The sequence below is a fragment of the Squalius cephalus genome (genome assembly GCF_949319135.1).
Source record: "Squalius cephalus genome assembly, chromosome: 21".
Lineage (NCBI taxonomy): Eukaryota > Metazoa > Chordata > Actinopteri > Cypriniformes > Leuciscidae > Squalius > Squalius cephalus.
The window spans coordinates 23736798-23764757 of record NC_137142.1 but is presented as its reverse complement, the minus strand read 5'-3'; the positions used below and the strand labels follow the sequence as shown (position 1 = coordinate 23764757).

The following is a 27960-nucleotide window of genomic DNA, read 5'->3' as shown; positions in this document are numbered from 1 at the left end:
ATGGCCTCCACAGTCACCAGATCTCAATCCAATAGAGCACCTTGGATGTGGTGGAATATGAGATTCGCATCATGGATGTGCAGCCGACAAATCTGCAGCAACTGCGTGATGCTATTATGTCATTATGGACCAAAATGTCTGAGCCTTACTTTGCTCAACAGACAGTTTTATTAATATTTTGCAACAAAATGATTTAAACATTCATTTGATTTCACAAACTTATAGTTTTTAATCAGATAGTAGAATGTTTACAAAAAAATGTTTGTCTCCTAATCTCAATTTATTATAATTTTGGCCATATTTAGCCACTAGGTGAAAAAACATCAGTTTGCAACTCTTTATTAATAAAGAAAATGAACATGATTTCATTAAATTATTCACAGATTCAAAGAGTAGATTGAGGAAGTTGTCTAGATTTTAAGAGTTCCCTGAAGAATGATCTGCGCCCGACCGCTGATGTTGAGTCGACCGTCATCCCTGAGCTCCAGCTCCAGTTCCCCTCCACGACTGGAGCACTGGTAGGCTAGAAAAACAAATATAGAAGGGATAAGTACTTTGTTGTGATGAAAAATACAGTATTTTATGCATTTTATTCAAGCTTATTGAGAAAACTATTAACTTAAATAATTTATGTGGACTAGTAACATTATCAGCTTCATTTTAATGTGGATTCTGGTTTTTATTCTAGCACAATAAAGGGGGAAAAGGCCTTTACCCAACATTTTCTTTTTATTCAGCTTTTCAGACCAGTAGCCAGCAAGAACTGTGTGTGCAGACCCTTTTAAAAAGAATTATTAGTCTTTTAAATCAGTAATTTTTAATCAAATTCATATGACATGATGACTAGTTGTCATTGTACATATCCATTAGAATTCATGGCTTTACATTCACATGTGGAAACTACTACATATTTCTCCACATGTATTGTAGTTTTGGAATTTGGAGACCTATGTTCATTTCAGCTCACCAGTGACTGGATCTTCAAGGATACCAACCCAAGGGGCAAAGTAACGGGAATAGAAGTCATATCCAGGCTGTGCAGTCGGAGCTCCTTTCATTGTTACAATGACACCTTTAAGCTTCCCAGTAGATTCACTTTTCAGCAGAGCGTCCGCTTCCGGCCTCAAAGATGTAAGTTCAGATCTGCCAACAACAAACAGTCAACGACCTTGCAGACACTCTTAGAAAAAAAGGTTCAGTGGTTCAATATAGAACCCTAGAGTTCTTGACTCCATTTTAAAGAAGCCTTTATACCAAAGGTTTCATTTAAGGAGAAATGTCTTAAATGATTGCGTAATACTTCATACAGGTTTTTTTTACATTTTAATGATAAAGTAGTTTACGAGCTGCTTCATTCACGTTCTATATATGAAGCACATGACAGAACTCTTAAAGGTTCAATATACAAGTGTGAACCATTTAATGGGATCCCGGGGCATGCTCCCTTGTGAGATTTATTTGTTTGTTTATTTTTGCAAAATGGTCTTTTGTGGTATCATCCACACATGCAAAGTTGGTTGTTAACATAACTGCAATTAAGTAATACCCTAGTAAACAAATACTTGTTTATGTAGGATATGATTATATAGGACCTAAAACCTTCACATTTTTTTCAAATCAAAGTGCTATGGTAGGTCAAACTAACTTTACTTAAAATTTTCTCATACTGAAAATGTTGATTTCCTGTCATCTCTTGTAATATCTGAAAGCCAGGTTTTTCCTAAGTCATTATTAGCAGAACACATTTTACACATGAGTAAAACCAATTGTTTAGTTAATAATTCAAGAAGGTCCATACTTTAAAGCTCTTGATTCTAACTTGTACTTTGCCTTATGAAAAAGTAACATAGTTCTTGTAATTGTTTAACTATAGGATTTGTTACAGTAAGGATATTACAGGTACAGCCAGAGAAAAACGAAAAAAACAATCAAGAGTCAAGAGCCCAACTATACAGGAAACACTAACCACCACAATGGTGACTTCAAATGTTTGTTCCTCTTTCCTTCAGTGTGTCATCACTATTAGATTATTAAATGATGATTGACTATTAAACCCCAGCGCTGCTTCAGTGTTACAGTTAACACTATAGTGTGGACACATATGAACATTGAGAGGTGTTAATGAAACACAGGGGATTTTGCTGTGTAGCATCCAACCGTAAAGCCAAAAGTTAGTGATCTTAATATTTAACCGACAATTGAAGAATGTTGTTCAAAGAATGTTTTCTGCCAACATTATGAGAACATTCATCAAATACTAATGACAATATACTGATTTCATGACCATTGTTTTGAAAGTGTTTAGTTCTAACACTTGCATAACCTTTACATACATTTAAGAGAAAAGTTAGAAATAATAACAATGGGACAGGCTACAAAACTTTTCCACATTCCAAGGATGTTCTTTTAAAACAGCACACACAAACTTATTCATTTGAAGTTTGTTGTCATTCTACATGTTTAAAAGATGTAACAAGAATGTTGTTCTATGAACATTTTCTCCCAACATTGAGGACATTTAAAAACTCTCTACAAACAATATATAAATAATGTTTCTGTGCTAACCTTTTAAGAACATTATTGAAGACCAGACTACATTGAACAAAAGTTCTATTAACGTTACTGGAAGAGCGTTAATAGAACATCCCTTGCTTGTTTTGGTTATTGGGGGGTATAACCAAAGCAAGCAAGTACAATACCCCCACTCCCCAATATTCATCAACAATGTATTTGTAAACTACGCCCCTGCATAAGTGTTATTTCCTTTCTTGTAATTTTCAGAAATGCCTGAGAATGTCCAGCATTACCTGTCGCAGGTGTCAGCTAGACGAATCATTAGTTTCTTTGTTGCTGGACAGTAGCACACATCCTGAATGGGTAAGTCTCCAACAGCAGCCTGAAAATGAACATAAAAGCTTGTTTTTCCTTATGTTATATTGGAAACCTAATATGATGCTAAATTATGCCCTGGAAAACGTACTTTCAACAGATCTTTGAGTTCATGTTGGTCCTGCAAAATAAAATAAAAAAATCTATAAATTTAGACCAAGAGCAACTATTTGAATGATCATGAGAGTCTACATTAGTTTTTGTTGAAGAAAGGGTCCACGAGGTGTCTTTTGGTCATACCTGGGGCTTTGGTTTGTTTAAGGGGAAGTCCATTATTAGAGATTCTTCATGCTGGCGCACATAAAGATCCCCACTCATCGTCTCAAACACCACAACAGGGTTGATGTTCTCTGTGTGATGATATTGTGCTTTTAGAACAGTCATCAGTCCATTGTTTTTTGGTAAAAGATTAATGTCAGGACGAGCGTTTCTTACTTTTAATGTAAAAGAGCACTGCTGCTGAGGCCAATGTTGCATGTCCACATAGTGGAACCTCAGTTTTGGGGGTAAACCAGCGTAACCCAAACTTCGCACCTTTCAAAATACATCAAATCAGAAATGTAATTAAGAGTTGTTTGAGTATTTCAACATGCATCTCAGCTGCAGAATACCTGAGGAAAAATCCATAGAATTCCGTCTTGTGATGAAAGCAGTCTCTGATAAATTCATTTCAGCGGCAATGCTTTGATAAAGCTCATCTTGCAGCTCCTAAATGTATTACAGAGAAATATATTTCATAGTCTTATATTATATTTTAGTAACACTTTACAATTATGTCTAATTTGTTAACATTAGTTAATGCATTAACTTACAATTAGCAATATATTTGACAGCATTTATTAATGTTAGATAATTAAAATGTTCTTGTTCATGTTAGTTCACAGTGCATTAGCTAATGTTAGCAGATGCAACATTTGATCTTAAAAATGTATTAGTAAATGTTGATATTAACATTAGCTAAGATTAATAAATGCTGTAGAAGTATTGTTCATTAGTTCGTTAATGTACTTAACTAATGTTAACAATGAAACCTTATTGTAAAGTGTTACAGATATTTTTAAGTGCTAACATATTTAAATGGTAAGAAACTAGTTTGTGAAAAGAAATCAAAAAAACATGTCTTGTAATAGTGTAATACTTACATGCTCTATAAGACATACTGCAGCAGGATTACCTTTGAAAGGTAAATTAGTAAAAGCATCAACAGTAAATATAGGAATTTCCATTTGTTTCAGCTGTTTTAAAGGCAGAGTTTTGCACGTTTAGGAATTCATAGACCAGTGCTTAGAGGCTTGCTGAGACTTTGACCCCAGTAGTGTAACACCCCATTTTAAAGTTACAGGCAACAAGTTTTCAGAATGTTTCTTTAAGGTGATTTATCATTGAGTGTTAAAGCTCATTAAAAACAATTAAATGTAAACTATAGTAATTTATCGCTATTTTACTTTTGACCTTTTTACTTTTTACCTTTTTAGGTTTAGAATTAACATGAATCAGGGACAGGGTCACTTTATATTGGGTGTCTTTAATTACTATGTACTTGCATAAAAAAATAGTTTGGTACAATGTATTTATTGTGTTCATGCTGCATTGCAAGACACTTGTACTGCTACGTGAAATATGGGTTAAGTAAGGGACACTTTTATGTGTGAGTTAAGGTGTATGGTTATAGGGTCAATAGTGTAATTACACAGTAGGTGTAAATATGGATGTAATTTCATGCAGATATATTTTTTAAAATATGAATACAGCATAAACATCTATGTAGCCTACTCAATAAGTGTATTGTATCAAATGATTAATTTAAATGTTAGTACATTGTAATTAAATACCTTTAATATAAAGTGCAAATGTATCATGATTCCAGTCAGTTTCAATATTATTAATAATTCTTTCATAATAAACAATTTTGCAAGGTTGAAATTTTCACTGTCAAAAACTCATTTATTTGCATGATTTACATTTTATTTTTTTTTTTTCTGCATTACTGTGTTATGGATATTCGTAACGTATATTTAAGGGGGAAATCTAAGTGGAATTAGCTTCACTGGCTTTCTTTACTTCCCACAGCTGTATTTGTTTGTATAGAGCTGCAGATTCTCTCGCGGTAGTACACATGGCTCTATTATGAGTCTGGGGCGTTCGAATGTGCCACCCTGCAGTATTATACAGAATTAAATATAAGCCTAGTAATTATATTTGATGATTCCTAAATCCTCAATCCTCCGTGGCTCGTGCCACATGCGCTTGAAGCCTCTGCTCACACGTCAGGCCGTTCTGCGTGCCTGCAGCGAGGTCAATGTCCTCTGACAGGCGCGTTCTCGCGAGACTTCGACAGTTCGACACTATCTGGACTATCCGTCCAGGGTTACCTGAGAGGACAGGAGCTTGACGGTGAGAAGTTATTCGATATTCATGCACATATGGCTTCATATTTAACTTTGTATGTATAAGTTGATCATTTACATTTAATAGTAAATATATGTTGTGTACTTTGTATCGCGGAAGTGCTGGTTTTCGTCCTAGAAACTGATAACTTGTCGTTCGTTAATTCCTGTCAAGCGAATATCTCGCCAATATTAAAGTCGTTTTTATTAAAGTTCACATGCCAGTTTCGGTTGTCGGTTGCGGTTAACAGCTTAGCTTGACACATGACCGACCTGCTTTTGGAATGCTCTATATAACATTTGCCATATTAGCTTGCTCTTAAGTTTAAATAGCTACAAGGCAATTGTATTTTGACATACCGGGTTTGTGGTTGTCTAGCTAAGTTAGCTAACTTAATTGACGTTTAATATAAGATGCCAGTTGGTTTATACTAGTCAGTACTCCTCTAATTTCACCAAAACGCTGCATTTGTGACATGTTATTTTTGTTTGTCTTTTTATCTATTGACTGAAGCTTCTGACTTTTGACAACATGGCTGTGTCTCAAAACATAGTGACCTGCCTAACTAACGTTAGATAGCATTTTTGGGCGTGATACAAGCGTTCTAACGTGCGGACGAACTCTCCTGAGATGCCCAAAAATGATGTTTGGGTAGGCAGCTTACTGGGTTTGATACACTGTCAAGTTGTCAAGACAGAAAAAAACCTAATACAAACTATTTTGAATGAGTAGTGACTAGTTAACACAGTGCTGTCTAGCTAGGCAACTCACTAGGTTTGATACACTGCCAGGTTGTCAAGACAGAAAAAGACAAATGCAAACTATTTTGATTGAGTAGTGACTAGTTAACACAGTGCTATCTAGGTACGCATTAGGCAACTCACTGGGTTTGATAGCACAGCCCATGTTTTACATTAATTTATTTTTCAGATACAGACCTGACCAGGTAAACATGTCTCATAATGATGAAGGATATGTGGTGCGGATCCGTGGTTTACCCTGGTCATGCACACAGGAGGAAGTGGCCTCCTTTTTCTCTGGTATGCAAACACTCAAACTGAAAGCATCTTTTGTAGCGTTCTGTGTTTGAAGAAAAAGAGATACAATTGCCATTTTCTTTGTTCATTTCCAGATTGTGACATTGTAGGGAAAGTCAACGGGGTGTGTTTTACCTTCTCCAAAGAGGGAAGGCCGAGTGGAGAGGCATTTGTGGAGCTGAAGACATCAGAAGACTTTAAAAGGGCTTTGGCAAAAGATCGCAAATACATGGGTCACCGTTATATCGAAGGTACTCTCTTGTCCACAATGTTGTGTAATCCTTATTTTTTATGGAATAACATTTTTACATTCATGTACTCTTATTATTTTATCAAAACATTAACGTCCCCTCCTCCTCTCGGCTCCAGCAACCTGTCACTCACATTATTTTGCAGCAATTAGCAAATCACAATGAACCAGACAATTCCTGATAAACACAAACAAGTACCGCCCTACATTTTTTTTCTCATTTGAGAAGCAAATCGTGAAAGCAAATTTCATACCGACTTTAAATAGCACAAGTTAAACCAGATGAGATGTCTGCACATTTGTACTTGTGTTAAAATATAACATATTGTCTGCCTCTTGACCCTTCCCGTAGTGTTCAGGTCAAACCGTAGTGAGATGGATTGGGTGCTGAAACGCTCAGGTCCCACAGACTATGACAGCGGCAGCGGTTGCATGTTGCGTCTCAGAGGACTGCCGTTCGGCTGCAGTAAAGAAGAAATTGTACAGTTCTTTTCAGGTACATCTGTTGTTTCACTTCATCTCCTCCTAGACTTGAAGGTATAGTTAGGAATCTTTGAGTTGTGTTTTCTGGGTTGTGGTGTTTAAATTGTGTCAGTGCTTCCTGGAAAAGTTTATCATGCCTTTTATACAGTCAGTCAGATCATATTTTGAAGGTTTTTCTTTTTATATACTCTTCTAACTCTCATATCAAACTATTATTGAGCATGTTCTGGTTGTTTTTATGCTATTTATATATCGCCAGCAACCTTGAGACAGCTGTGCTATGATTTCTTGATTGATTGTCTTATAATTTCATGGATTTATCCTTTGTGTTGTGCTCTAGGGCTTTTTTTGTCTGCCATAGGGAATGATTTAGGGGCTCAATTGGGGGGGATGTCTTTTCTGCAGATGAGAATGTTGCGGCTCTTTAACATGTCTCCCCATGTGGGGTTATTTGTCCTTGGGTTAAAGGGTTGAAAATCGTGCCAAATGGGATAACATTGCCGATGGACTACCAGGGGAGGAGCACAGGGGAAGCCTTCGTGCAGTTTGCCTCAAAGGAGATAGCAGAAAAGGCTCTGGGGAAACACAAGGAAAGAATAGGGCACAGGTGGGGCCGGCAAGACTGGGCTGGGCTGGGTGCTAATGCTATCTCTAAATGTGGGGTGGGGGGGTCATGCATCTTTCTGCTCTGGAAAAAGATGGTTTGATCATGTTATCACTCTTGGAATGTTTAATTTCACATTACACTGTCATAAGGGGGGCAAAAAAAGGCAATCAGCAGAAATATGATTTCATAATGTCGTTGGGCAACACGTACTGCAGAAGCAAAGGAGCCTCTTTTAATAACAGGCACTTTAATATATTTTTAAGATTCTGTTTCAGTCTAAAAATGGCCTTTAGATGCAGTTAAATTTAGATACAGTTGAATGTAAAGCCCGTTCACATCAAGAACGATAACTATATTGGTGTCCACACCAGCAGACGATCGATTCTTTGTGCCGTTATTGTTATAGTTGTGATGTGGACTTGATCTTTACCGTTAGCATTATAGTTATTGTCCTTGGTGTACACGGCCCTTTATAGTACTGGCAGCATTTCAGACATTTGTTACTTTTCCCTCTGGGCAATACCTGACAATAAATTGTCAGTTATTGTGATGAAATTAGTCACTGGGCCCCAAATACTGTCTCTCCTCTCCTCATTTCTGTTAAACATTCAACAAGCCTGAAAGTTCATTAACGTGTTACATTTCAAAATAAACTCAGGTACATAGAGATATTCAAAAGCAGCCGAAATGAAATGCGTGCATACTACGAAGTACCCCGGAGGATGATGGGACAGAGGCCTAGTCCATATGACAGACCCATGATGGGACGAGGGAGCTTCTTTGGGACCGGGCCTGGAAGGGGAGGTGCCGTCCTGGACCAGATGCGCAGTGGAGGTGGTTACAGTGGCGGTATGCTACTTAATTAGTCTTTAATAATAATTAACAGATGGGTGGTAACCGATAGAAAGGCTAATTCACAAATGTTTTTTTTTTTTTAAATTGAATTAATACTATTTAGCAAGGGCGCATTAAATTGACCAGAAGTGACAGTAAAGACATTTTTAATGTTACAAAAGATTTCAAATAAACGCTTCTTATTTTTTTTATTCATCAAAGAATCCTTAAATGTATCACTCTTTCCACAAAAATATTAAGCAGCACTACTGTTTTCAACATTGATAATAATTAGAAATGTTTCTTGAGCAACAAATCAGTATATTAGAATGATTTCTGAAGGATCATGTGACACTGAAGACTGGAGTAATGATGCTGAAAAGCTTTGCATTACAGGAATAAATTAAAATGTATTGAAAGTGTTACTGTTTTTACTGTTTTTGATCAGATAAATGCAGTCTTGGTGAGCTTAAGAGACCTACTGCAAAAAAAACGTTTAAAAAATCCCCCATTTTTGAATAGTTGCGTATTTGCTGACAGGAAGTGATTATATGTGACTTAGCTATTATTGACTGTCTATTGTTTCAGACCTTAAATTAAAGTATTGAATTGTCTCTCCTTCATAAGGATATGGTGGGTTTGACAACTACAATGGCTTTAACAACTACTGCTTTGGTAACGGCGTGTTTGAAGAGCGTGCGCGTGGTGATAGAGGAAGAAGAGGAATGGGGGATCATGGTTACAGCAGCGATTCAAACTCAGGCTTTCACAGCGGCCATTTCGTGCACATGAGAGGCCTACCGTTCCGTGCTACGGAGGCAGATATTGCACATGTAAGAAACACCACAGTGTTGCCGTTTCTTATGGAAATACCCTTACAATATTTTAAAGTAAGGTTTTTATTGCCCTTGTGTAAATGTTATTTTCTTTTTCAGTTCTTTGCCCCTTTGAACCCTGTGAGGGTGCACATTGATGTAGGACCCAATGGAAAGTCTACAGGAGAGGCAGATGTTGAGTTCAGATCTCATGAAAATGCTGTGTCTGCCATGTCAAAGGACAAGAATCATATGCGTAAGTTGTTTTCATTTCCAAATGAATGGCACATCACTGTCCTTATGTTTGTTTGTTTTTTGCATCATCCCATTTATCATTGCATCCTCTTTGTAGAGCATCGTTACATTGAGCTTTTCCTGAATTCAACTTCAAGTGGGCCGTCTGAAATGGGTTAGTATGACTATGTAGAGGTTTTTATTATGTAATAGTTTTGTTGAAGTTTATGGATGAGAAGGTGTGAAGCAAACATTCAAATGTGAGTCTTTTGTTTTGGGGCTATGAAAACTGCAGGCCGCGGAGGAGGTTTCTATGGCAACTCTGGTGGCATGGGCTCTCGAGGAAGTGGACTAAGGGAAATGTACTGAGGATGCTTGCAATACATGCACTTTTCAACCCAAAGTTGGAGCTTCCAGCTTGGAAGATCTTTTTGTACGGATGTTTCCACATGTTCCTGAGAAAATTAGCTGTTGCATATATATATATGACCGGCTACTGTACATTTTGCTTATTGAATTTTATATTACATATTCTGTGTTGGTCTAAGATATACTCTTTGTATGTATTTTAACTCAAAAATGGTTATGAATAGCTTGATTCCCAAGTTTTGAGTGTGAGATTGCACTTTTAAAGCAATAACATCATTTTGGATGTTTACCTGTTTTTTGCTGCTCAGTAAAATTTCTAAATGAAACCTGTGAAATGTACACATCCATGGAATAAAACCTTTTATTGGTATATTTTATTTTTAACCAGAGAATGTTCATTGAAGACAACTGTCGTGTAAGAATAAAGTGTGATGTCTTGGTTTTGATTAGAGCTAGATCGAACAAATGGCAACAATCATTTATATATTATATTTTCCAGTACACAAGAAGATTTGTGTAGCTTGTTCAAATTTTGTTTTCTAGTTTTTTACACTACCGTTCAAAAGGTGGGGGCCAGTAACGAGTCTCTTCTGCTGGTCTTTAGTGTCACTTTTGATAGCTTTAACCCTATAAAGCCTACTTCATATTTCCAAGGCCTCTAAACGATCAACATGATCAAAATTTTCATCAAAAGTTGTTCACAATCTATTACATTTATATTATTGGGAGATATAGAGTGATAACTGATATTCATATGCATGTTATGCAAGTCTGCTATATTAAAAAAAATATTGATTTACATTAAAAGCTATCAGAATCTCACACTTTTTGGGAATATAAATATCAGCAGCTGCACCAAAGTGCATATTTTTTTCTCAGTTTGGGCCTCAATAAATTTGAGGTGTTTTTTCCTCAAGTTCAAACTCTAAATTATCCTATATCTTAGTATTTAAGCCACAAAAGCCAACAAAAAACACATACAGCTGTAATAGAAAGGTTCACTAAACTCTTACATTTAAAAGAAATAAGATTTTTCTGTCAGGCTTCACAAGGTTAATGTGTCCTTGCTGAATAAAAGTGTTAATTTCTTTCAAAACAAACAATGTGTTTTGCACAAAAAAAAAAGAAGAAAATCGTACTGACCCCAGATTGAAGGGTAGTGTGTACAGTATGTACCTCAGCACCAAAATATTAAGGTCCTATAAGATACATCACACAAGAAGTGGAATTATAATCAACTTTAGTGGTTTAAGGCATATGTACAGTTCATACATAAATCTCACATTTAAGTTAACAGTTGTATTTTGAAATTTTTTAGACAAAAGTTATCAGAAATACTCAAAGTGAGTAGTGTTCCAGTTCTGTACCAAGGAAAATCTGCAATTGTGAAATACAGAATTGCAGACGAGAAACCTGAACACCATATTCAGAACATCATTTCTGTGCTATTTGACGTGAATCTGTCTCAGTCATGCTTGAGTGGCACTGACAACATTTTTACTTGTATATACACATTTTTTGACCATCAAGATTCAGGGAAATGTGTCAAATCCCTGTTTATCAGTTTGGCTCGTTATACAGGCACACATGAATGTAAGGTTCTTTCAACTGGATTTGAAATATAGTTGCTCAAGAAATGACATCCCTTCAAATAACTGCATTTGCTTACTTTTGACTTGTGAGGAATGAAACCTGTTCACCCTTCATATATCAAAAGTGTATTTACAATGCATGGGAGTGTTATACTAATATAAATAATCTAAATCTGTCTACTTGCAGCCCAGATGGAGGGATTCAGAGTCAGTAATCCATTTGTAAACTCGTTTCTTTCATTGCGCACAAACACTGCATTGGCCATCTGCACAAGTGCCATTAAGTTTGCTCTGTGTCAAAAGGCTTTTTCCTATGTGAAATGTAAACTTCAAACAGAGAAACGGGTGCATCCATTTTGGTCACTTCGACGATGCGGGACAGTGTAGTGTCTGATTTAAAGCTGATTTTGGCCTTGTGGCGATGTGCTGTCATTTCCATCTTATGTTGCATTGGAGGAGCAGCGCTGGAGGAGCAGAGCGTGGCAGGTGTCGCAGACTCTCACGGGTTTAGGTGAAGCGGGGAGCGGGAGCTCATTATCTGAGCAGGCATTGCAGAAGATCTCCCCACAGTTCCTGCAGTGATGCTGTTCAAAGACAAACAAGAGATCATGAGGGCATTCAATTAAAGGGCCAGTAGTGTTTGGGTTTTTTTGGGATGAGACTCAAAATGAATCTTCACAAATGATAAACTGGGATACATCTAAACAGTTGCTCTGGGGAATTACTTTTTAGCTGTTTTTCATGGAAGAAAGAAATATTTAATGCAGAAGTTTTCAGAGTAAAGGCAATCACACCAAGGATAAATATAACGCTAAAGCTTTGTGAATTCTATGAGAATAGGGACATCCACACTACAACTGTAACGATTCACTAGTTCGCCTGCCCGTTCAGCCTTAAAGATGAATAGTAAACTAACTTGGCTTGCTGTCCTTGGAGGAAGCTCAAACCCAAGGCTCAGCTTGAGCTCCCGAGTTAAAAACCCCCCAAGGATAGAATTGCGCATAAGAGGACAGAGATAATTTACTGGAGGAGGAGGGCTGCCAGAAGAATTTGTCAATGAGATGGCGTGGTGTCTGCTGCTTATATAGTATGCTCGTAATTATGATTGACAGGACTGAATGTTTAGTCTCCTCCCGAACCTACGTTTTGACCTTCATTTAGTGTTGTCAAAAGTACAGACTTTGGTACCAAGTCAGTACTGAAATTTAAAAAATGTGACGATACCAGCATTTTGAGTGCTGTTGAACGGATTCTTAAAAGAGAACTCCGGTCAATTTTAACATTGAGCTCATTTTTTTGTACATTTGGAGTGCTGTCAGTACAGAGAACAACGACAAAAATCGGTGTTGCCTATACCGTGTTATCCTCTTTTTAAAATTTGCACCCTGTTGACTTAAATGGGGCAAGTTTTAAACCTGCTTTTAGCCTCTTAACATCCTTGATGTGTCATTACAAGTGCACAGCCAATGTGAATTCCTTCAGAGTGAACACGAGTGAATCTGACTGCAGTAGATGTGAAAGATATGAATAAAAGTGATGTTATTTCAGCCAGCACACATACCTGTATTTACATACTGTTTTCGGTCGAAGTCCATAGTAGTCGATTGTCGAGTTCACGCGCATAGGTTTAGTAAACTCGTGAACTCGACAATCGACTACTGTGGACTTCGACCGAAAACAGGAAGAATGTAATGACACATCAAGGATGTTAAGAGGCTAAAAGCAGGTTTAAAACTTGCCCCATTGAAGTCAACAGGGTGCATATTTTAAAAAGAGGATAACACGGTGTAAGCAACACCGATTTTTGTCGTTGTTCTCTGTATTGACAGCACTCCAAATTTACAAAAAAATTAGCTCAATGTTAAAACTGACCGGAGTTCTCCTTTAAACACCTCTGATCTGATCGGCCATTGTGTTCACGCGCTGTGATTGGCTACAATGATCAACGCTTCAAAAACCTGTCTTCACAGATGGCTTACACAGATACACAAGGGAGCGTTTAAAAGCAGGCGTCTATCAGTGGATCCATAATATAGATTCACAATAAGATCTATAACATGCATTTAAAAAAAAAAAAAGATTTTTCATTTCATGATGACATCAAGGTTTGTCAACTTAGTCTTTCATTCAAGTGTCATCTAATCTTCATCTGGAAATGTTTTCAAGTGCTTAAATCCAATATCGTCTTCGTGCCAGTACATTTCTTTATTTAGCGCAGTTGAATTAGTGTGGATGTGTGAGAACTGACAGCAAGCTGTTGTGTTTTACAGAACTGCATTTTGATTCAGACCTTTCTTCTGGAGATTGAAAATTCCTTCTCACAAAGCTTGCAATGCGTAGCATCTTTGTCCTTCAGCCAGACCTGTCCACCCTGAAATAATTTGTTTATTAATATGAACATGTGGGACAAATGGACTGATTAAACTTTGATAATTATCTTAAAAAAGAAACACTGTGGTGGTTTCAGATTACTCTGATATATAGCATGGCACATGTCCATAAAAACATTTAGTTTGTTTTATCTGAAACAATGATTAAACGCAAACCTGAAGTGCCTTGTTGGCTTCTTTTATATCTTCAATTTTCAACTTTGACCTGAACAAGAAAAATGTGTGCATCAGTAAAAGAATAACATGATTTGAAGGCTCCCAAATGGCACTGACGTTTAAATCGTACATACTCGCTGAGTTTGCAGCCCAGTTCCTCCAGCGCATGTTCCTGCTCCACACAAATCCCCTTCAGCTGTGTGTTTTCATCCTGCAACCTGTGAAACTCCTGAAAGGACATGAACATACATCAGAGCCAAAAACAGGCATCCACAAAGAAGAATATTAAATGATACAAGCACCTTAGTCCTCATACAGATTTATTGTGGCCTTAAAGAGAAAGTCTGTCATCAGTTACCCTCAAATTGTTTCAAACCTGTATGAATTTCTTCCTACTGTTGAACACAAAAGAAGATATTTTGAAGAATATGGTTAACCAAACAAAAGAAAATACTATGGAAGTCAATGGGGACCATCAACTGTTTGGTTACCGATATTCTTCAAAATATCCTCTTTTGTGTTCAGCAGAAGAAAGAAATTCATACAGGTTTGAAACAACATGAGGGTGAGTAAATGATGACACAATTGTTGGGTGAACTATCCCTTTAATGGTTATTAGATTCATCTCTCTCGCCATAATTGAGACAGGGGCAATTCATCTTACTTTTTTGAGTCCGTTGATTTGCTGTGCTTCAGTAGCGAGTTGGGTGATGGTCTCTCGTTCTCTTTCTAATTCATTCTGTAACGTCTGCCGCCAATCCCTCTCTATTTTCAAGTCTGTTTCCAGCTGCATCCTAAACAGAAAGCGTCAGCTAAAATCATACTATTTTCCACTTCAGCATCTTAATAAATGAGACACAGTGATTCATTCTAATGTGAGCCACATGGACTTAATCGTTGCAAAACGTACATTTGCTTCTCTCTCTGGACTATCTGCTTTTGAAGACTGTCAGCTTTGTTCGTGAAGTCCTGCTTGAATTTGCGCACCCCGTCTTCGGCACTGGCGCGTTCCCTCTCGGCATCCTGCAATCTGGTGTAATTCAAACCAACTGGGTAAAACTACGGCTCTGAATGTAATGGAATGGACGGGGATGTATTGGAACATATGGGATACAAAATAAAAAGATGGCCATAATTCAACAGCCAAGACAGAGCGAGAACAAAAACAGAGCCAGATGACAGAAATGTTGTGCTGCGGGAAAAGCCAGAAAGCTGAAATGAGTTTGAAATTTCATACGGGTCGAGGTTATTTTCGATTTTTAACTTTTTTTGACAAATAATTCACCAAGTAAACAGGTACGAGTAGTTGAAAACATCAAATTTATTGAAGACTGTGATAAAAGCCATGTCATATTAGTGGTTTCTTTGACTGTTAAATGTTACAGGTAAATAATTATGCTATAGAACCACAAGAAAGATTTGCTCACTAAATAGTATGTGGAAAACAGTAACCATCATCAAATAAAACTTAAAAACAGGCTAGTGAAAACGATCAACTCGTCACTTTTCAAGAACACTGCATATCGCCACACAACTAGTGTTAAGTAACAAAGAGTAAATTTATCTTAATATCAGAAGGAAATATCTTTGACAAGTTTGTATTGGTGCTCGGTATCTGTGCTAGCACATTTTACAAATGACATAGCGAGAGTTCTCGTCTGGCTGAGTAGGTTTTTGTCGCTATTCGTTGATTGAGGCGAAAACATGGAATTAGAGGAAGGGAGAAGATGAGAAAAAAAGAAATGAAAAGGGGAACAAAAAGGGAAAGAGGATGTAAATATCAGTGAATTTCAAATTCATCTCAAAGCTTTGAAAACTTGTTAAGCAGTGCAGTCATAAAACATCAGAAATACGATGGCGATAAATCAACGGAGAAGAAAGGGAAGGATGATTTATGTGGACAGAGAAGTGGACATGACAGCACCACATCACCACAAGAAAATAACACAAATGCTAAAGGATGAGCGGTTAGATGAGAGAAAGCCATTCAATGAGCCTTCAAGTCAAATCAAGCATGCAAAAGTCCTTTGGATGCTATCAGGTATCTAGACACTCAGAAAACCAGTTCCACTGATGAAACAAAAGCACTGATGGTTCTGACACCATCAGCGCACACTAATTTGATTTAGTCTGTAAAAGCAGATATCATCATATCCTGAAATACATTTACACTGGTCAAACGTTTGGTGTCTGTAAAATTTAAAAGTAATCTCTTCTGCTCACCAGTACTGCATTTTTTTCAGAAAAACAGTAAAAATATTGTGAAATAATATTGCAATATAAAAGAACTGCTTTTTATTTTTTAATACATTTTAAAATGTAATTTATTCCTGTGATGGCAAAGCTGATTTTTCAGCAGCCATTACGCCAGTCTTCAGCGTTGCATGAAATCATTCTTGGTGTTTTTTTCAGGATCAAGTTCGAAAAGAACAGCATTTATTTGAAATAGAAACCTTTTACGACATCATAAATGCTTTTACTGTCACTTTTGATCAATTTAATGTGTCCTTGCTAAACAAAAGTGGTCAGCCGCATGATTACAGACCCCAAAAACGTCTGAACGGTAGTGTATATTCTATTATCTGCAAATAAAAACCTTCATTTGAATTGAACTGAAACAAAAGATTCCTTAAACTTTAAACTGACCACAAATGTTTTGAATAAAATTTGTTATATATATATATATATATTGTATTAATTAAGGTTGGAAATCAGGCTATTTAAACACTTGAAACACTCAAAAATGATTAAAAATGCTCTTAATGCACTTCAGGAATACGATGACCAAACGTTATGCTCAACATGATCGAAAATAAATCAGGAACTGCTTCTTACCTTTGCTCTAGTTGTTTCATGGTTGCCGTTATTTGATTGGTCTTCTCCTCCAACCGTGCGATCATGTCATTTTTTTGTCTCATGCCGTCATCTGAAGACTGTTGATTATTATAAATAGCTTGATTACAACATATTTTAACCACAAATTGTGAAGAACACTTAATAAATAAACGGAGCAATTCCAATAGGGTCCTCACACCATCGGTGCTCGGGCCCCAATTATGTTTTACCTGCATTTTTTGGTACATCTCCACATTGATGGCTTTAACTTCATCTAACTGGTGCCGAAGTCCAATCAGAGTGTCTTGTTTTTCATGAATGTCCTTTTCCAACAGTTTCATGGCCATCTCCATCTCCTGCTTCATGCTCACCTGCACAACCAGCTCGTTCTCCACATCCTTGAAGCCACAGATATATTCAAAAACAGGTTTGACCTCTTTAAGTGCCACCGCACAATCTGAACATCAAGTACATTTTTATATAAACACAGACCTGTCTGAGCTGACATTCTTCTTTTAGTTGGCGTCTTGCCTCGTTGTACATTTCATCCAGGCCCTGCCTTGACTGCTTGTATGTATCCAGCTCACAGTTCAAATCTCCTTCTGCAAGCTGAATAGAGAGTACATAATATATATACATAAATACATGAATATAGTGTATGGCTTGGAGGAGTTGAAAAGGTGGGGGGGGGGGGGAGCTCATGAAATATACTTAGAAAAAAACTAAATATTTTTCAGATTTATACACATTTATAATATTCTCTATAATATGGGGTGATTTAGGGGATCATAAAAACTGAATTATATTTTTCAGGGACACATTAAATATTACAAAATGTGCACATTAACTACTATCTGCATCTCTTAATGCCCACTGTATACAATATGTATAATACAGACATATAACAATACCTCAAGACGCTGTTGTGCTTTCATAAGAATTACAGAATTTTCTGTTCTGAGTTGGTGGTTCTCTTCCTGTAGTTTAATGATGTTGTTTTTTGCTATTGCCAACTGTAATTTAAAAAAAAGTTAGTATTGAGTATTTCTATTCCACATATCAGACTTATTTTTCTGAAATCCAACAGTACCTCTTCGATGAGTTTGGAGTTGGACTTTTCTAACGACTCCACGCGTCCCTGTAAGCCGTGAACTGTAGAACTTAAAAGACAAAAGTTATAGATAAACTTAATCTGTTTTGAAAAGCAATAATCACTCATCTTAAATACAGTACATCACAAAAGCTTTAGAAATTGCATGAACTTACTTCAGCTGCCTATTTAATTCTTCGACATAATTCTTCTGATCCAAAATAGCTGCAATTTGTCCATTTCTATTCAAAACATATTTATGATGGTTATTCATACTGAATAATACATCAAGGTTATTATAATGATTTCATGTAATAAATTAATACAACTTTTATTCAACTTAAATGTCCTTTCACATTAAAATATGTTGTCTACAAAGTATACTTTTTTACCTTTCTTCACTTCTATAGTCATCGATGTCATTCTTTAAGTACATGGAGAAGTCTATTACACCAACCTGTGGATTCCAATACAAGGCATTAATATTTCTCAAACAGAAGCCAGACAGCAGGTAATCAAAAATGACCAATATACAATGTTCATACTTGTGTATCGAGGTCCTCGCCCTTCACACATAAGTTGGCATCTATGACGTTAAGTCCCACCAGGAGACCAACGATGACGGCTCCCTCCTCCTCCAGCATCACTGCTGAGTTCTCATAGAACTCACTGAACACACACATAAACAAAAATAAAGACAATTTTCTATTATCTAAATTCTGGCTCCATTTTTTCATAATCTGAAACCTCAAACCTCTGAAGAATCCACACGGTCTATTAAAACATAAATATCCTTGCCTCATATTGATCATGTGTTGTTTTTCCATTGTAAAAATTGCATTATGTTGAATTTGTTGTGTTCCTGCGACGCACAATGATATTACATTTGATATTACGATGACATTTAACTGTTTCATTATTTTAGTTCTGACAGAATGCGCAAAGGTAATACATTTATAATGAATATTTATTCTTGTCTTTTAATAAACCATTCGGGTGTTTGCAAACAGTGATAATGTATTTTGTGGGCGGAGCCTACCGGGTGGCAGAAAATGGCAGTTCAGTTCTGCAGTGGCAGTCTATGGAAGCCACGGAACAAGAGTAAAAAAGGTAATAATTTCGAGTTCATAACTCATTATTCTGAGAAGAATAAGAATTGCGAGATATAAATTCGATATTCTGACTTTTTTCCTCAGAATATCGAATTATATCCTGCAATTCTGACTTTTTTTTTCAGAATTGTGACATATTATTCGTTGCAGCAGGTTTCATTAGTCCAGTCTGTCCGTTTAATGGCTTGCAAACATAAATGTCTGCGTTTAGCTTCAAATATATATATTAATACTTTTATTTAGCAAGAATGCTTAAAATTTACTAACTGTGAGATTTTTTTACAATGTTACAAAAGTTTTCATCTCAAATAAATGCTGTTCTGTTGAATCCACAAAAATACTAAGCAGCACTACTGTTTTCAACATTTATAGTAATAAGAAATGTTTCTTGAGCAGCAAATCAGCATATTAGAATGATTTCTGAAGGATCATGTGACACTGAAGACTGGAGTAATGTTGTTGAATATTCAGCTATGCCATCACAGGAAGAAATAATGTTTTAAAATATGTTAAATTAGAAACCAGATATATTAAAAAGTAATAATATTTCACAATATTACTCTTTTTACTGTATTTCGGATCAAATGAATGCAGAAATATTAAAACATCTTAATGACCACACACTTTTGAATGGTGGTGTATGGTCGAACATTATTAAAGTTAGAGCTTATTTAGAGATATCAGCCGAATGGCTTAGTGCAGGCGCTAATGGATCCAAGGTTCTATCTCGTAAATTACCCCACTAATAATGCCCAGAATGGTACCAAACTTTTACAGTAGTACAAATAGGCTCTGTACTCATAAAACGAGGCATTGGAAAGTTTGTAAGTACATCGGGAGTTTATTTAAATAACACTTGCCTGATGGCTCATGCTACCGCTAACCCGGATGTCGAGGTAACTTCCGTGATTTGGGAAAAGCCTGTAAAAGTCCTTTGCAAAACTCACAAGTTTAAGGGAAAAGCTAGTGAATTTAACACTCCATAGAAATGTATTGATAACTAGATGAGATTCGAAATACTTTTTAAGTGTTGATCTGAAAATACAAGCATTTATAAAACTTTCACAATTCAGCGAAACGTTTTTATACTCTGGGCGTCGTTACACTACATCCTTATGCATCGCGTTCTGCCAGGACTTTTACGGGCTTTTCCCAAATCACGGAAGTGACCTCGTCGTCCGGGTTAGCGGTAGCATGAGCCATCAGGCAAGTGTTATTTAAATAAACTCCTGATGTACTTACAAACTTTCCAATTCCTCGTTTTATGAGTACAGAACCTATTTGTACTACTGTAGAAGTTTGGTACCATTCTGGGCATTATTAGTGGGGTAATTTACAAGATACAACCTTGGATCCATTAGCGCCTGCACTAAGCCATTCGGCTGATATCTCTAAATAAGCTCTAACTTTAATAATGTTCGACCAAGGGAAAAAAAGCTTCTGGGGGGGGGGGTGTTTGGCTCGAGGTCATGGTGCAAAGGACCCCAGGTTGAAATTCCTCCGAACCATCCCTTTACATCTCAGTCAGCAGAAGTGCTTTTATTAGACAGCGACATGTGATGCACACCCTCTAGCAAGCACAGCTCACTAAACTCTGATACACTGAGCAGGAAACACAAAACTAGTTTGTCTCAGGCATCTTATTACTTCTCTAATCACCAATTCTCCCCCACAACTATTGTGACAAAGGAAGAAAGAAACAATTAAGGGTATAGAAAGGAAAAAACTAACCTAAGTATATCTTTCCTGGTGATGAGGAGACGGAGGTAATCTGCCAATTTCTTCTGCATCAGTGCCAGTCTCAGCCATGCTCTGGCTCTGCCCAGTGGCGTCCTAACAAACACATACAACCATTTTCAGGATAGATAGACAGACATACAGACAGTGATATGCATGACTCTGGAAATAGGCTTAACTTGCAGTTGCAAGTTTCAGTTTTATCAAGGAACTAGAACTGAAATTAGCACTTCCCTATTTTGAAAGGCACCTCTTAGTGTACTGGAGAATGAGTGCGAGAAAGCATGTGTATATTTATAATATAGTGGACTTGATTGATAGTGAATCTGCTTTTGTATTAGAGTCTTTGAACGATTCATTTAGACTTAAATAAAACTGCAGATTTGCATGCAAACTAATCAATGTAACTGTAAGGCCGTAAATTATATTTATTTCTACACATACTTGAGGCCAGGAAGGTCCCGTACACTGGCTGCGATTTCGCCTGCTTCTGGGCACAGCTTCTCAACCATCTCCAGAGGCCCCCACAACGACTTGTTGTACCCAAGAAACGATTTCTTCACTGGGAGATGAAGACAAACGTGTTTGTTAAACAACTCAGGGCTACGATCTGGCATACAGAGCATGCAAAGATTTTGATGAAACGCCATTCAAAACAGTATTCAAATTATGTGGCAGAAATAGTTCACTGGACAAGAACCTCAGATGATCTGACAGCTGAGAATGAGTAAAAAAAGCATTTCCTCATTTAAAGCTACCATTCAAAACTTTGGGTGTTGGTACTTTTTTATGCAGTATTTAATGGCTGCTTTTGTAAAAAATACAATCAAATCAAAATAATTGTGAAACAGTATCACATTGTTAATACATTTTAAAATGTCATTTATTCCTGTTATGACAAATTACTGAATTTTGAAATTTCGGCAGACATTTCTCCAGTCTTCAGTGTCACATGATCCTTCAAAAGTTATTCTAATATGCTGATTTGCTGCTCAAAAAACATTTCATATTATTTATTTGAAATAGAAATCTTTTGTAAAATTATAAACACCTTTACAGTCACTTTTTGTCAATTGAATGCATCCATGCTAAAAAAAGTTATTCATTTGTTTTCCTATTATAAAGTTACAAGGCATAACATTAGCTGCTATCAGTAGAATAACACTAACATAGGCCTCTGGAAATATATAAGAGATATTGATAACAGAGAATATTTAACTACATCAGCAATCCTACCAAAAAGCAAGCACATAAGAACTTTCAATGATAATTGGTTAACAGATGGTTCTCTGTGGCTGGCTGTCTGATGATGGTTGAACATACCTTTGAGACCGTGCTTCAGGCAGTGCTCCATGACAACAAAGAACTGTTGTAGAGGTGGATAGTCGGAGTCCAGAGTTCTTCCAAAGCTCAGAGCCGACTCGATCAGGCCTTTGATGCTAAGCTTAGCCATATTAAGCAAGTTTGCCCGTTCCATTGTCATAGGATCTCGTAAGGCTAGAAGACACAGCCCACAGACAAATATATATCATATAAGAAACGACATCATTATAGCCAAAATCAAGTTCTTGTGGTTAAGAACATTTAAAACAAAAAACAACAGTTACACTAAACTCATCACAGCATTAACCTCTGGCTGTTTTCTTAGGACTAACATGTGACCACACTTTGAATTGTTGAGTTTAAATTTTAACAAACCCTTAAAGAGCTTTAGCTGGTTTTGACTGCACTGTCATTCACCAGGCCTTAACAGCAACACTGTTAATAAGCAGTACTTTTTATGTTTTGTGTTTACTGCACAAATGAAAGTAAGTTGTATCCTTATCAGTTTTGACATGGTGATACATTGGACCCTGTTTTTAACCATCAGGACAATCAATAATTCTTATGCAAACATATTCAGACAGGCGCTGTCTAACAAGCATATTGGCACTGGTAATCTACTTCCCGCTTATGTTGGTTCCCATTGCCACTTTATTTGGTCTAAGAGAATGAAGCTTTATTCTATCAGACTTCTGGGGTAAATAACTTAAATAATAATACATCACTTAAATAATTTATCCTCTGTTTAATAACCTCTTATAATATAATTATTATTATAATTATTATTAGTTAATCCATTCACTATCAGTTTGGCTATTTGTCATTGGGGACAAATACCAATCATGAAAAATCAACAGCATAATGATTTGACATGCCTATCTCAAAAACAAAAAAACATTCTGCACATCAAGTGTATGAATGAGTAGTTATAAAACACCCAGATTTATTATGCACAAATGAATACAAAACAACAAGGCACTCTTCATGACATCATGCCATTATGACATCATTCGGAAAATGATGTATGGCAAGCCATTTTAGCATGTTTCTTGAAAATAACTATTATCTATTTTTGTTTGACTATGCATGTGGAAATTTGGCTAATCCTTGACGCAATCAAGGAAAGCGATTTTTTTTTTTATATAATTTTTTTTTTTTTTTTTTAAATGTTGTAGATTTATGTAGCAAATGGGAATCTATAAAATTATTAGCCCCTTTCACACACCAATCCAGGTAAATTACAGTAAAACAACCAGAATGACTTTATCGGTAAATACTCAAATATGCTGTTCACACAAACAGCAACATTCTGGCTTTTTACCGGAAAGAGACCAATCACACATCAGCACCAAAATACCAGTACCAAAATATCTTTAAATGCCGCGCCGTTGTCTTCATCCGCCCGCATGAGGAGAAGCACTTTAGTTTCACTATCTGTTCAATTTGACAACATTATTTGACATCTGAGTGACACGCATAAAGGGAGGATCAAACAGAACGTGTGTTTGCTCTTAAAAACACAAGATGCGCATAATTGTATCCAACTGCAGAGCCACAACGCTGATGAATGGAAAAGAAGGCTGGGTATTGAGCGCGACATGTTGAAAAAGCTGCGAGATGTGGCGCAACGGTCAAATATGATCATCTGCCGCATATTTATATAAAAAAAACTATTAGAAAGCTTTCTGTAAACAGCACGGAGTAATCACAACATCTCCATACATATGTATGTGAGAAAGGGGCTATTGACTATATTTTGAGACAAAGATCTTGTTAATGTTTTTTTCAGTTTCATAATTAACATGATAAATAGCTGGCTGAATTTTCCATTTGGTGACAATGATTCAGACGATAAATATCATATATTAATTTGGGTGTCCACCTATATAATCAGATAATCACCATATTTCTAATGAAACCCTCACATTTAAAAATATGATATTACTCATATCATATAATAAAATATATGTTTTGTTATTTCTGTAAAGCTTTATTAAATTATTATGGCATCTCTTTCAATACTTTGAGAATCTTTACTTTTTAAAATAATTTTGTTTCTGTATAATGATAGTATATTTATTTGAACACAAATAAATTATTTAATTTATCAAAATAAACAGAAAACAGTATAAACTGCTAAAGTGATTGTTTTGATTAAGTATTAACTTACACGTATTAATTAGCAACAATTACAATACAACTGTATTAGAAATGACAACTAACTGGAAAATAATTAGTTCTGTAGGCCTATATTAATTAATAAATCAATTCTAAAATTGTATTCGAATTTTTTTTTTTTTTTTAGTCAATAAAAATAAGCACTAGAAACCAAACAAAAAAAAAAACAAAAAAAAAAAACATTTCTAAGGGTTTTTTTTTTTTTTGTCTTGGATTTAGTTTTCAGCAATAAATGTTTAAATGGCTTGCCATACACCTAGGCTACGTATGAACAACACGGGCTTTAATGTCATCTATAACCTACCCTTGGCACCCCATTCTTCTGAAAAAGGCGATGTTTTAGGCTCTATCACTTTGGGCAGGACGTGAATGCCACCCGAGAAGGTTTCTGACGCTTTTCTGGCTAAAGCGAATATGGGCGCCTGCCATCTCCCGTCTCCAGATTTCATGGCAGCGCTGCTCGCTTTCTCACCGGCCGCTTTATCCTCCTGCAATCTGAGGATACCGAACACTTGCGCTCTCTCTTTGTTGCTCTCTGCTTCCGCCAACACAAGGTCCTGTTCTGCAGGTGTCGCCATCGTTAAAGTGAATATCATACAGTTTAGGATAATGCTTCACCTAACGACCACGGCTGTGATGTGTTGAGCGGCATTGATAAACTGTTAACGACGAAATTCAAGCGCTTTCCCATGTGATGCTCCTTGTCAACGCCCCAAAGGCGACGTTTGTTTTCCATTCATATGGTCATCATATCTTTGGAGAACAAATGGCTAGATTGTAGATTTGTTTACACCCGAGCACTCCTGCACGATCCGTCTGCAGCAAAGGGGTGGTGTCATAATATTAAAAAGACGTAATTCAGTGGAAGGGTATGGATATACTACCCTCTACCGCTTGTATGTAACATTGTCCTGGAAAATTATGAAATATTCACTGGTTACCACTTACCAGTATTTCTTAAATTATTATGTTTGTCGTAATGGGGGGAATTAAGGAAATTGGTGGTGTTTCGTTCGTGAAAGAATAGGCTTGTTCTTTTGTTCTAGTTTCTAGGCTTGTGTTTTTAAACAAATCTTTTAAGTGTGGACACATTTTTCTCATCTGTGCACTTCCATGCACTGACTCACTATCAATCCTTTCTTCAAAGACAAAATCGAAACAGCATCGCTTAAATTAAGTCTCTTAGTAGATTTGTTAGCACACATATTTAGCCTAAATAAATTATAGGCGACTCGTTTCACTCGTGCTGCCTCGATACCTAGTAGGCCTACTTCTATATAGGCTATGTGAAAAACACTAGGCCCCAAGAGTAGTATTAGTGGGTTCCATTTGTCCTCAAAAGTGGGAAATTCTTTGTTCCCAGTGAAAACCTTTAACTTGAACGTCCCTCAAGTTGGAGTTGCGACTGCAACTCGGGAGGACAGCAACAACCCCAACTGTAGAATCTAATATGGCTGCTCAGAGCATAAACCATAGTGAAACAGTAGTAATATATTGTTTATTAGCACTTCTGTTTGCCTGTGTCTCAATAAACTCAGTGGTGCACACAGTAGCCTACTATCCAACCTCTATTTGTGGACATGATACTGAACATTTCTGTGAAAAAATAATTATGGGTTTGCATTCCAAAAGAGCAAGAACAACAACAGTTTGACTGGACGCATCCATCTTAGTTTTCCAACCTGTTTACTGGAAGGTCAACTCGAGTGTGACATCATTCCCAGCTCCAACATCCCTCTTCCGAGGTAAATGGAATGCAGCATATGTCAGAATTCAAATTATTAAAAAAACATGAGGCAAAAAGTAGCCTACACTAATGACGGCTCACAGAAGTCACTTTCAAACCAAGCACCTTTCTGTTTGTCAATGCTTTTTGACTAACTTGAACCCAACCCAAATTCTTCACCCTCACACAAAATTCGTGATCGTGTGGATTCCTATTAAAATGACTGGATTTAGTCCATGAAAGTTCACCAAACAACATTAAATGTGTCCGCACCTTAAAAAAGTAACCGAAAGGGCCACTGAACAAATCAATAACTCTTTTTCGTGAATACTCTCTAGTTATTCGAGTCACTGGGATGAAACAAAAGTTAATGAATATAAAAGTAGCTGCTTTTTATTAGTGCAAGTGTTCTCACACTGAGGAAATTAAAAATTGTGCTTTAAAATGAATGCTAACAACAACCTCTGCTGACCTCACTAGTGCTGAGTCATTACTATTCTCCTTGTAGACTATGGGTGTCACTATGCCAGTAACAAAAGTGTAGTTTTGCAGTTCCAGACAACTATAACTATACACTTTGTATATTTTAACTTAGTATATTAAGCTCTGGAGGCTTACCTTGACTGTAGGCCAACCGCTCCATACTTTCGCTATGTGTGATGCCCCATCGGTGAAGGCTCTGAGGGGAATACATGTCTGGATCCACTGAACACAGACAACATACTTGGTTCTGAATGGATGGATATACATGTTTAACAGAACTAATAGCACACCTTTTAACTGATTTAAATGTTGCAGGAAATAAAAGCTGATTGTAATACAGTTGCTGACCAACAATACATTACAAACTCAACATGTCTCAGTTGTTTACTGCTGATCTGCTCTCAGGGTCTGGCTATCATATGACTCTGATTTCCTGCACCACTGTCCCGCCTCACATGGAAGGGAATGTATACACATTCAGTCTAAACAGACAAAACACCTTACCATTTCAATGCACATAACATTTAGAGCTAATCACAACATGAAATCAAACATCTTCTGTTTTGTCATCTTGGTTAGACTCTGACTTCTGCTTTAAAATGTTACTGAATCACTCAGAGGTGCTGAGCAAAATAGTACACACTTACCCCTGTTAAACCTACACCCTTTGCTGGTGTTCTGCTGGTACTATTGTGTCGAGAGAGCTGACCTATGCCTGTTAGGTGAGGTGCAAGCATTTGCTGCATTAGCGGGCAGTTGGGAGGAGGAGATGTCTCTCGCTGGAACAGAACAGTGCATTGGGTGCAGGGTGGCAGGGGTGGTCAAACAAAGGGGGCGGGACATGTGAACATGCTGGCCGGCCAATAAATGTGGAGCTACAGGCTATTCAGGAAGTGGGATTCTGAATGAGACTGCACTCACTGCCAGGATATGAATGAGCACATCAATGTGACAGGCATGCCACTGGCTATTATGCATAATCCTTTTTAGCATATTTCAACTGCATTCTGTGTGATGATTTTATGTAAATGGGTGCACATTTTACAGAAAATAATGAATATATACTACTATTAAAAGTTTTGGGAAAGAAACTAATGCTTCTATTCAGCAAGGATCCGTTAAACTGATATATATATATATATATCTATATCTATATCTATATATATATATATATATATATATATATATATATATATATATATATATTAGGGCTGTCAAAAGATTAATCGCGATTAATCGCATCCAAAATAAAAGTTTGTGTTTACATAATATATGTGTGTGTACTGTGTATAATTATTTTGTATATATAAATACACACACATGCATGTTGTATATATTTAAGAAATTTTTTGATTTTTGTATAATTTATATATAAAAAATTATATTTATATATAATATAAATTATATATAAATATATAAAGTATATGTATGC

The 27960-nt window shown here is 36.5% G+C and overlaps 3 protein-coding genes across 13 annotated transcripts; 1 reads left to right on the top strand and 2 right to left on the bottom strand.

Moving 5' to 3' along the window:
• Positions 1-207: 207 nt before the first annotated feature.
• Positions 208-4208, bottom strand: LOC307148859 (phenazine biosynthesis-like domain-containing protein). Its single transcript, XM_079854763.1, has 9 exons — positions 4032-4208; positions 3501-3597; positions 3325-3423; positions 3130-3239; positions 2981-3010; positions 2808-2896; positions 968-1143; positions 716-778; positions 208-523 (listed from the first exon to the last, which is right to left on the bottom strand). The coding sequence occupies exons 1-9, from the start codon at positions 4113-4115 to the stop codon at positions 411-413; spliced, it is 861 nt and encodes a 286-aa protein (XP_079710889.1). The 5' UTR covers positions 4116-4208; the 3' UTR covers positions 208-410.
• Positions 2799-10290, top strand: hnrnph3 (heterogeneous nuclear ribonucleoprotein H3 (2H9)). Of its 5 annotated transcripts, none has more exons than XM_079854756.1 (10): positions 2799-2877; positions 6208-6317; positions 6410-6565; positions 6917-7060; positions 7516-7654; positions 8313-8503; positions 9116-9321; positions 9424-9559; positions 9656-9712; positions 9833-10290. In XM_079854756.1, the coding sequence occupies exons 2-10, from the start codon at positions 6230-6232 to the stop codon at positions 9904-9906; spliced, it is 1191 nt and encodes a 396-aa protein (XP_079710882.1). In that variant the 5' UTR covers positions 2799-2877; positions 6208-6229; the 3' UTR covers positions 9907-10290. The 5 variants fall into 5 exon arrangements, with proteins under 5 accessions (XP_079710882.1, XP_079710885.1, XP_079710884.1 ...); XM_079854758.1 differs by lacking the exon at positions 2799-2877 and adding an exon at positions 5214-5283 and having other exon boundaries at positions 6425-6565; XM_079854755.1 differs by lacking the exon at positions 2799-2877 and adding an exon at positions 5214-5283.
• Positions 10291-10423: 133 nt separating this feature from the next.
• On the bottom strand, positions 10424-27324 carry rufy2 (RUN and FYVE domain containing 2). Of its 7 annotated transcripts, none has more exons than XM_079854734.1 (19): positions 27176-27324; positions 26664-26750; positions 22142-22315; positions 21263-21380; positions 20813-20914; positions 18515-18638; positions 18362-18426; positions 18146-18211; positions 17970-18039; positions 17791-17892; positions 17372-17488; positions 17110-17277; positions 16880-16977; positions 14955-15074; positions 14709-14838; positions 14179-14273; positions 14045-14093; positions 13789-13869; positions 10424-12082 (listed from the first exon to the last, which is right to left on the bottom strand). In XM_079854734.1, the coding sequence occupies exons 2-19, from the start codon at positions 26737-26739 to the stop codon at positions 11939-11941; spliced, it is 1899 nt and encodes a 632-aa protein (XP_079710860.1). In that variant the 5' UTR covers positions 26740-26750; positions 27176-27324; the 3' UTR covers positions 10424-11938. The 7 variants fall into 7 exon arrangements, with proteins under 7 accessions (XP_079710860.1, XP_079710858.1, XP_079710859.1 ...); XM_079854732.1 differs by having other exon boundaries at positions 26664-26775; positions 27176-27322; XM_079854733.1 differs by having other exon boundaries at positions 26664-26741; positions 27176-27236.
• Positions 27325-27960: the final 636 nt, after the last annotated feature.